The sequence below is a fragment of the Wolffia australiana genome, chromosome 13, assembly GCF_029677425.1.
Source record: "Wolffia australiana isolate 7733 chromosome 13, ASM2967742v1".
Classification (NCBI taxonomy): domain Eukaryota; kingdom Viridiplantae; phylum Streptophyta; class Magnoliopsida; order Alismatales; family Araceae; genus Wolffia; species Wolffia australiana.
Genome location: NC_135847.1, coordinates 14,148,640 through 14,158,908, shown reverse-complemented (window position 1 = coordinate 14,158,908; position 10,269 = coordinate 14,148,640). Strand labels below are relative to the sequence as shown.

The window sequence follows — 10,269 nt, the reverse complement described above, 5'->3', positions numbered from 1 at the left end:
ACTAATTTCGGTGAGATCTGAGGTCGCACGAGGGAGACACATAACAAACAATAATTTCTGAGAGAAAAAATCTAAATCTTCAATCTACCCAAACAAGAGCTATGCTGATATGTTTGCCATGTTCTTATTGTCAAATGTAATAAATTTCTATCCTAGAAATCTTATAAGATTGGTTTCACCGTAATCCAAGATTGAACGAGGGAGATAAATGCAAAAATGACAAAATTTGCGAGAGAAAAATTATAAATCTTCAGTCTGCCCAAATAGGAGCTATAATGATTCGTTTGCTACGTTTTTGGAGTCAAATCCAATAGATTTCCACTCTAAAAATCCAATAAAAAGTTTGAGCTTGACCAGAGATTATATGAAAAAGCTACAAGCCAAAAACTGAAAGTCGGAAGAGAGACAATCTCTGCTCAAGGAGAGAGGAATTTTCCAATATCCGATACTTTGATCATTCCTCCATTCCACGGAGCATATTAGTCATAATTCAAAAAAATCGTTACACTTCATATAAAAATCATGCAAGTATTTGTACATGGTATACATTAGTTGTGAGTTGTAATTCTTTGAGCACTAACATGAAAACTTCACTCATTTTCTCCACAAAGTGTTCGTTGGTAGTTCCCAAAGAGACAACACCCAAATTATCAACTTCCACTCAGCAGCAATCCAATGTATAATGATGCCAAGTAGTTAAATATCATTCTTCAATGTCCACACATCGATAGTTATGGAGATATAGCCAACATCGGCAAATTCTTGAGCGAACTAGTTCTCCATTTGATGATATATTGCTGCAAATAACTCCTTTGCAACTCTTGAGCTTGGAATATGCATCTCAAACTATGCATAGAATTGAGATCATCACACAGAACCCTCGTTATCTGCTATATGTCATGGTAGGTCAGCAACGCATATGAGCTGCCCGAGCTTTACTTTAGTCACCTTAGGGGTAATCCTAGTCCATCAAGGGCCCTTCCAAGTGCAAGAGCCACCATATAATAGGCCAGTGACTGATTTCTTTCTCTTCGAAAACCCCTTCTACTCATCCTCCATATCACAATCAAACTTCTCAATATGCATCCAAATGAAAGTTGGAGTGCTTTGTCATGTTCCTATTGATGATGGCCTTGCTTTAGGGGGGGGGGGGGTGACCTTCATGCATACCTTTCATATGTACTGCTAAGGTCCTGTCTTCCTGAAATACTAGAATAGCTTGGACCTCAGCTGTTAGATCAATCACCTAGCTTGTCGTAGCACCGACTAATGTTTCATCATTTATGTCTCCTCATTGCTAGGAGATAAATATCCATGAGCTGAGTCTACATGTCTATCAAAAGGCATTTCTACGGAATCCATCGCATCTGGTAAGCATAGAAGAATAACTGTCATTCGAGTTTCATGTAGGATCCATCATGATGGATCAAAATCTTGAGCCATCATGACAAAATAAAATAGCATGTAAAAAAATTGATCATGAAATCATGTAAATTCTATGTATAATAAACTTTAGAAATTCCATTCAACACCTAAGGTTTCCAATTCATAATGGTAAAAATAATCTTTCATCCTTCACCAATGTCAAAGGTTATTTTTACATGCTCAATATGCCCATTTAAAGTCAACTTGACATTTACAAGCATTTTATGGCAGAATTGAACATTAGAACTTCTGATTTTAACACGAAAGAGGATCACTTAAATTAGGAAAGAAACTTTCACCTAATGGAAACAAAGCTGGGAGCTTTTTCACGCCTGTTGTCTGTAATAGTTGACATCTTGTAATGTTCACAGGAGATATGAGCCCATTGTGAAATAGCCTTCTCAAACAAAAAATCTATCTATAAACATCAGCCTCATGAACTATTTTACCTCAACTAGAAGGATCATGGTTGAGATAAACTCCTTTACCCTTATCTGGGTTACTTCTGATCAAAGAGATCAACCCCTTATTCACAGAAGAAACTCCATTTCTTACATTATTATCAAGTGAATGAAATTCTTTAAATTGATTAAGAAAGTTCCTTTTTCCAAGATCTCTGGGAGAGACATTCAAGGGAAGATTCTTGTCCACATTCTTGAGGTTAAAAAAATATTTCCAACGGATTGAGTATTTCAATAGAGTCTAATTTTATGGTGTAGAAATAGTTGACTGTTTTGATGGAGCACACTCCAACTCTGTAACAATGTTGGGAAAATCAAATAAGGAATATGTGAATGATATCTAATTTTCTGTCAATAAATATCTGATTTTCCATAGAAAAGTATCCATGAAATCAAATGGGTGGAAAAAAAATATTAATCTGGAGGCAATATTATTGAAGGTTCTGGCATTCCACTCGTTTGAGTCTCAGCAGTGCCCTCAGGAGCCAAGAGGATTTCTATCATAACAATCAATCAGTTAACGAGTCTACATTGGTGCTTAAGAGCCAAGAGCTATTAAATCTTATGGGGATCATTTGATGATGATGTTTGATCTAGCTAACAGGCCGAACTGATGATGTCATTGCATGCTGACCTTAACGAGGGAAAGGGATGATATCCATACGAAGAGAGAAACAAAGATGGATTGAGAAAACATACAAGAAAGAAAAGGGAAAATCTATGGTACAGTGGTGAATTGCTGGGCTCCAACCCAAAGAATTGTCCCTTAATCTTATGTTGGCCCCTTTATACTTATTTCTCTCTTGGTTTTAGAAGGATTATCTCACATCTTCCCTTGATGGTTTGCCGGATAGTTGGTCTCCAGGTAATCTCTTCCCTCAAATCGGGCAAATTACTTGAAACTCAACACACCAATGATTTTTAGTGGATGTCCTTAGCCTGCTCATCCATGCTCCAAAAATCCTGTCACTTATACGTGGTCAAACATGAATCATATATTTTAAATGTTTGAATGTCAATGTAGGCTACATGTGGAAGTCCATCATGCACACATGTGGCTGCTTTAGGTTCTTGCCCAACGTCTTTGGAGGTAGAATTGATTAGGAAAAACTAGTAAAGTATATTTGGTAGATATCTTTTGCACAACCCATGTAAAAATTCCCTTAGTGAAAGTGATGGTCATCACTTTATAAGTTAGGATCATTCTTTGACAATGATCACATAGGAAAGAAATGAAGTTTTACATATCGTATAACTCTTCATCATGGGAAAGCATTTTTTTCAACTCCATTTTTGTGTTAAGTTGAAACTCTTTGAAAATTATAAGAAGAATTTGAAATAATTTTGATAGATTGTTGAAAGGAATCGAGGGCTTTTGATATGCCCCATGCATGTTCATTACCATCCACAAGTGCCTACTTATTTACAAACATAAGATCCTAATAGTATCTTTCATGTTTCAACCAAGAACATGCCTTATCGCACCTCAGCCTTATCCGAATGCAGAATGTAGATGGAAGATATCAGAAGAGAATAATGCAGAGGAATAATCAACAAATCAACCAAGAACATGCCTTAGCAGACCTCCAAAGCTTAATCTCGATGTAGAATGCAGATGAATGAATACAAAAAGTTGAAACAGCAGCCGCTGGGTCAGCGAGAAGAGATCCTGAGAGTATGTCTTGCTTTTTCATTTTTTTCCAAACATTCAATCCGACCCGAGAGTAATCGGATCAAGCTTCGGATTCAATCGTTTGAATGCTCTACCCGATCGAACATTCGAATGATCCGTTTGAATTCCCAATCCTTTTGTGCATTGTGCATGGGTTTTTATTTCTAGATTTAAGTTAAATCATATGTGTAATCATGAACTTCTGATTTAGTTTGTGCATCAAACGAATGATGCATTTTCTGTTTGAACTTGGCTTTTGAGGAAATGTCAAAGTTACACATGAAGATGAGAAGCAGTCAGGTAAATTATCTTTTTTCATCATTTGATATCATGAAGATGAAGGTCTTAATAAAAATCAGAACAAAGGAATCCCTCTCTTAGAATTTTAGAGCTCGCTTAATGGACATCAACAATTCACGAAGGCCAATCTCACCCTCAAATGATAGACCATTCCATAGTTTGTCTCGTCGAGAAAAAACCTTGTATGACTTCAATCAATAATCAGGGAAGCATGGTCAGTGTTCCTACGCACAAAAGATGACATATAAATCAAGAACCACACACACGTGTGTGAGAGAGAGAGAGGAGAGAGGAGAGAATAAAGAGTGAGAGGGAGAAAGAAGTAGAGAAAGGGAGAGAGAGGGAGAGGGAGAAAGGAGAGAGAAAGTGTGAGGGAGAGAGGAGTGAAAGGGAGTTAGAGGAGATAAAGTGTGAGAGTGAGTGAGAGGAGTGAAAGGGAGTTAGAGGAGAGCCATTTTGAGAGTGAGTGAGAGGGAGAGAGGAGTGAAAGGGAGTTAAAGGAGAGAGAGTGCGAGAGTGAGTGAGAGGGAGAGAGAAAGTGTGAGGGAGAGAGGAGTGAAAGGGAGTTAAGGGAGAGAGAATGTAAGAGGGAGAGAGGGAGTGCGAAGAGAGAGAGAGAGATTGAGAGGGGAGAGAGGAGAGAGAAAGTGAGTGAGGGAGAGAAGGAGAAAGGAGAGAAAGAGGGAGGGAGAGAGGGAGAAAAGAGAGAGAGTGAGAGGGAGAGAGGGAGAGTGAGACGGAGAGAGTGAGAGGGAAAGAGAGGGAGAGAGTGAGAGGGGAGAGAGCGAGGGAGAGAGTGAGAGGAGAGAGAGAGCGTGGATAGAGTGAGAGGAGAGAGAGAGGGGAGAGAGTGAGGAGAGAGAGTGGATAGAGTGAGAGGAGAGAGAGAGGGGAGAGAGTGAGGAGAGAGAGAGGGGAGAGAGTGAGAGGAGAGAGAGAGAGAGGGGAGAGAGTGAGAGGGGAGAGAGAGAGATACCGAAAGCAAGAAAGGCCAAAGGGGCAAAGGGTAGAGAGATGGAGGGCTGTGAGTTTCGCACCTGGGAAGAGATTCTAGTGTGTTCGTACCTACCCCTACAAGGGACTCCTCTCTCTCTCTCTCTCTCTCTGAAATGACAACGGGCTTATGGTGATGTCTATTTCGTCGGAAACCAAGGCGAGCGCATCTGATCTGAGCGTATCATTAAAAATTGCCCGCCGAAAGAAAGGAAAATAAAGAGAGAAAGAGCGAGCTGATTTCCTTGGTGGCCAACCGTTCTTTGCCATAGCGGCCTGCCGCTTCTAGAACGCGCGTGGGAAGGTAAAGAGCGAGAGACTAGAGCGATCTCCTCCCCACGAGAGAGAAACACCAACTTCATCGCAGAACTACCTACCCATTATACTCTCTCTCTCTCCCTCCACTTGAGTAACTACCTACCAACTCGGTCAAATGTCCATGGCGGATCGCGTCTCTTGGACATCACTATCGATCTCTGCGTCGAGGGGTATAACTCGGATAAGTAGCAACTGGCAATAAACTGAGACACGGAGGAAAGAGGAGCAGCGCTTGACGCAGATTCTAAGGACGAAGAAGGCAGAGAATGGGCCGCTCGCCGTGCTGCGAGAAGGTCCACACGAACAAAGGCGCCTGGACAAAGGAGGAGGACCAGCGCCTCATCGCCTACATCCGAGCTCACGGCGAGGGCAGCTGGAGATCTCTTCCCAAGGTCGCAGGTTCTCCTTCTTTTCCTTACCCATCAGAGAATTGATCGGGAAATTGCCAATCTTCTTATTCCATTTATGTTTAGGCCTCCTACGGTGCGGGAAGAGCTGCAGGCTCCGGTGGATAAACTATCTTCGGCCGGACCTCAAGAGGGGGAACTTCACCGAGGAAGAAGACGAGCTCATCATCAAACTCCATGAAGTTATGGGAAACAAGTGAGTAAATTGTTGTGCTGGAAGCCCATCTAGGCAGGATCTTGATCTCCAACGCTTTGTTAGGTGGTCTCTTATCGCGGGTCGGCTTCCGGGGAGAACGGATAATGAGATCAAGAACTACTGGAATACGCACATCAGGCGGAAGCTTTTGAGCCGGGGAGTCGATCCCAAAACTCACCAGATGATCGGCGGCGATGTCGCCGCTGCCTCGTCGGAGACGGAGAAAGAGGCGAGCAGCAACAACGCTATTAATCTCGATCTCTCCATTAGCCTTCCATTCAGCCCTTTGAACCAGCCGTCCTCTTCCAGCGAGGCATCCGTCGTCATGGCAGAATCGTCAGAGGAGTTGGAGCAGGAGCAAGTAAGACCTCCCGTGTGCTTCTGCGACCGTCTCGGATTCCACACAGGAGGGTCCTGCGGTTGCGAGAGTGGCCAGCCGAAGAAACAGTGAAGGAAGAAAGCGAAGAAGCGCCATGTACGTCGATGGCCTTCTTGTCCTTTTTTTTTTCTCTCGTTCTTCTACACAATATCGGGCTGGATGAAAGCGTTAGGAATAACTATGTAAAGTAAGAGACGGCTTCCATCGATCGAATGACATTCACTTAAAAGTTCCCGTCGAGGGTCGTTTCGTCGGAGGGTGGACTTTCCAGATCAAGTTCAAGGTGCGAGCCCTATCGCACGGATAGGATGGTGGGGAGCTAGAGAGAAAGAGAGATAGAGATAGAGAGAGAGAGAGAGAGGAGAGAGGAAGACAGAGAGAGGTGAGGGAGAGAGACAGAGAGGGAGAGAGAGAGAGAGAGTGGAGGGAGAGGAGAGAGAGAGAGGGGAGAGAGAGAGGAGAGAGAGAGGGGGGAGAGAGAGGAGAGAGAGGAGAGGGAGGGAAGAGAGAGGAGAGAGAGAGAGGGGAGAGAGAGGAGAGGGAAGAGAGAGGAGAGAGAGAGGGGAGAGAGTCACAGAGAGAAGGAAGTGAGAGAAGCAGAGAGAGGTGAGAGAGAGAGAGGCAGAGAGAGGGAATAGAGAGAGAGGCAGAGAGAGGGAATAGAAAGAGAGGCAGAGAGAGGGAATAGAGAGAGAGGCAGAGAGAGGGAATAGAAAGAGACGCAGAGAGAGGGAATAGAGAGAGAGGCAGAGAGAGGGAATAGAAAGAGAGGCAGAGAGAGGGAATAGAGAGGGAATAGAGAGAGAGGAAGAGAGAGGAGAGAGGAGAAAGGCAGAGAGAGAGGAGAGAGGAGAGAGAGAGAGACAGAGAGAGAGAGGAGAGAAAAACAGAGAGAGAGGAAAGAGGAGAGAGAGACACATAGAGAGAGGAGAGAAAAACAGAGAGAGAGAGAGGAGAAAGGCAGAGAGAGAGGAAAGAGGAGAGAGAGACACATAGAGAGAGAGAGAAAAACAGAGAGAGAGAGAGAGGAGAAAGGCAGAGAGAGAGGAAAGAGGAGAGAGACACAGAGAGAGAGAGAGAGGAGAAAGGCAGAGAGAGAGAGAGGAAAGAGGAGAGAGAGACACAGAGAGAGAGAGAGGAGAAAGGCAGAGAGAGAGAGGAAAGAGGATAGAGAGACACAGAGAGAGAGAGAGAGACGAGAGAGACACAGAGAGAGAGAGAGACGAGAGAGACACAGAGAGAGAGAGAGAGAGACGAGAGAGACACAGAGAGAGAGAGAGAGAGAGACACACAGGAGAGGAGAGAGAGATGTAAAGAGAGTATAGAGAGAGACACAGAGAGTGGAGAGAGAGAGACACAGAGTGGAGAGAGAGAGAGACACAAAGAGAGGAGAGTAGAGGGAGAGAGATATAGAGCGAGAAAGAGGAAAGAGAGGAGAGAGAGAGGGGAGTGACAGAGAGAGATATCACGAGAGACTGGGGCTCTAGTTGGAGTGCGTAGCTAATGAAAGTAATGCGAGGAATAAAAATATATAGTTCTGGCAGCCGATATCATAGAAAGACACCCAGTTTCTCTCTCTTCCAACATCAACGTAAATTTCCAACTGGTTATTCATGTATGATGTCGGAGTGGCTAGTTGGGCTCAGCCCGGTAAGATCCAAAAAATGACCAAATTTAAGAACCATCACCGTTAAATATTCTCGTTGGGAAGTTTCATATTATCTAATTTTCCTTTTCAGAGAGCGGAACACATTTTCCTGTCACAATTTTATGGTATTAGGTAGTGTTATTCTATCTGGAGGATGAAATCAGATGCTGATATTGGGCCGGATGCTAAACCAAATATCATAAAGGGGAAATCCAACATCTAGCTAGATCTGCTTCTGGATAACAAGATGGTGTGGGATCTCGGTTGGTGCAGTACTGTTAGCCAATTTTGATATCCATTCCAAGATTGGCATCCAGATTCGTTTTAACTTTTAAAGATTGGATGACGATATAACAATTTGCGGATATCATTTTTCTGATATCAAACTAAATATTTTAAATAGTTTTCCTTATGTTAGTATAATATGCATGACACCGTACCAAGGACATGCAAAAGGGGATGACTTTGACGATCTAAGATACACGTCGAGAGTGTGTCTAGGTGTAGGCTCTGGGATACAGTGTATCGTGACTAAGGTTTTAATTCGCCATTGGTTTCAAATAAAAAATATTTACAACATTCATTTTTTAACTTTTTCCCTAGACTGAGGACAAAGTTTGTTTACAAAAATCCAAAATCCAATATAAGGATGTTGATAATTGGTATGGATATTGAAATCTGATATCTGGTATTGCCAACCACCACCATCTTGACCCTTTTCATTTGAAATCATTTTGATTTTACTTGGATATTGGATATTAGACTTTATGATATTGAATACCAGATGGATATAATACTAATATCACAAATGAAAACACTAGTATCAGGCACATCAACTTACCATGTTAACTAGAGATATTGTCACTATTAAAGAAAGGTCTAACTTTTTTTATTTAAGTTAATATTCACCAAGCCTTGATGCTTTTGGAGAATAGTAAATTCCTAACAAAGATAGTAATTTCTTTTGTAATGAGCCATGTGAAGGAGAAGCTTCAGTTTGCCACACAGCTAAGAGGTATCAGTAACATCATATATAATAACTAACTCTACTGAAATAGAGCTTCAGATCTTGGCCTTAATTAGAGCATTATTTTGATCGAATACATAAAATAGTCAGAATCACTTTACTTTTCTGGAAGATCATCCCATCCAGTAGAAATTGATATCTTGGGAATACAGGAAAAATAATATTATTTTTAGGTTCTAAATTGAGCCTAACAATTTAAAGGTATCACATACTACAGCATAGACTTTTTGGATGGACCATTTATTTAAAGATTTTCGAAGGAATGGTTTAAGACATTTTATCCAGATTTAGAAATATTACATGTCTGATTCTTTTGTTGCATTTGATAAAATTATCATTTTGCTCATTTAATTCTGAATCTAAAAATCACAAACGGATGCCTCAGGATGGAAAGTATATTGATATGAGAACTACCTCTGTTAGGTTAGAAACAATGTAACAAAGTAAATATCTTAATGGGAATTTTCAATCCAGTGAAACGTCATTTAATATCAAAATGATTTAGTTGTAGGAATTAAGTACTTAGCCGTCAGAAATCACATTATAAATTATATAGGCACATTTATTAAGTATCTTTCAATTTTTTCCAACTTTTGTAAGAAATTTTAATGTTACTATCGTATTGAAAATAAATAAACAAGTTATTATTAATTATAGAATACAAATACATGGCTAATCTTTTATGAACCTTTACTACAAGCGGTGATGGATAATTCTGTAAAAAATATTTTGTTTTTTTTATGAGTAGATTCTCTTTTTGAGCACATGAGATTATTTTATGTCATTTTTCTTATAATACAACCAAGATTTTATTTATTCCCTCTGAGAGAAGTATACCATGAAACACTTTGTCACCACTGCATAATGATAACATGTTTATGAATTAGTACCTTACTAAACCATGACCAAGCCATTTATCCCAAATATCACTATAAGAATTGAATGAGTATGAAGATTGAATTAAAATTTTTTAATTTTAAATTCCGATTTGGATATATAGAAAGATATATATATGCATGAATTTAACACTAAGGAATCTCTTGAATGGAATTTTGATTTCATTATTTAATCTATTATATAACAGTCCAATGTCAAAAGAGGGTGGATATGAATAAATTTGAAATCAAGTCCTTTAAATAGTTTTTATATATATATTAAAAATAATAGAGCCTTCAATGATTTTGGCAACACTTGGTAAACATGTCCTCACTACCTTAAACTCATAACCATAAATAATAACATTCACCAGTTATTTGGAGAAACTAAATCAGGAAATAAAAAATTAAATTAAAACGAATTAGAAGATAATATCTTCATATTTTATAAGGGAGATAACATTTAACCATAGGTCAATGGATCAAATTATCTACCAAAGCAATAACAAAAATTACAAGTATGGTCATTTTCAAAAATTTAGAAAAATAATTAAAGAATATTATAAAT

At 40.1% G+C, this 10,269-nt stretch overlaps 1 protein-coding gene across 2 annotated transcripts; it reads left to right on the top strand.

The window, feature by feature from the left end:
• Positions 1-5,107: 5,107 nt before the first annotated feature.
• LOC144711428 (myb-related protein 308-like) lies at positions 5,108-6,400 on the top strand. 2 transcript variants are annotated; one of them, XM_078585428.1, is made up of 4 exons: positions 5,108-5,568; positions 5,643-5,772; positions 5,836-6,001; positions 6,082-6,400. In XM_078585428.1, the coding sequence occupies exons 1-4, from the start codon at positions 5,436-5,438 to the stop codon at positions 6,340-6,342; spliced, it is 690 nt and encodes a 229-aa protein (XP_078441554.1). In that variant the 5' UTR covers positions 5,108-5,435; the 3' UTR covers positions 6,343-6,400. The 2 variants fall into 2 exon arrangements, with proteins under 2 accessions (XP_078441554.1, XP_078441555.1); XM_078585429.1 differs by having other exon boundaries at positions 5,131-5,568; positions 5,836-6,400.
• Positions 6,401-10,269: the final 3,869 nt, after the last annotated feature.

Bases quoted from the DNA above. Each gene is read 5' to 3' on its own strand.
- LOC144711428 (XM_078585428.1), top strand. From the start codon at position 5,436: ATGGGCCGCTCGCCGTGCTGCGAGAAGGTCCACACGAACAAAGGCGCC. The intron at 5,569-5,642 runs GTTCTCCTTCTT...ATTTATGTTTAG, and splicing joins ATCTCTTCCCAAGGTCGCAG to GCCTCCTACGGTGCGGGAAG. The intron at 6,002-6,081 runs GCGAGCAGCAAC...GTCCTCTTCCAG, and splicing joins CGTCGGAGACGGAGAAAGAG to CGAGGCATCCGTCGTCATGG.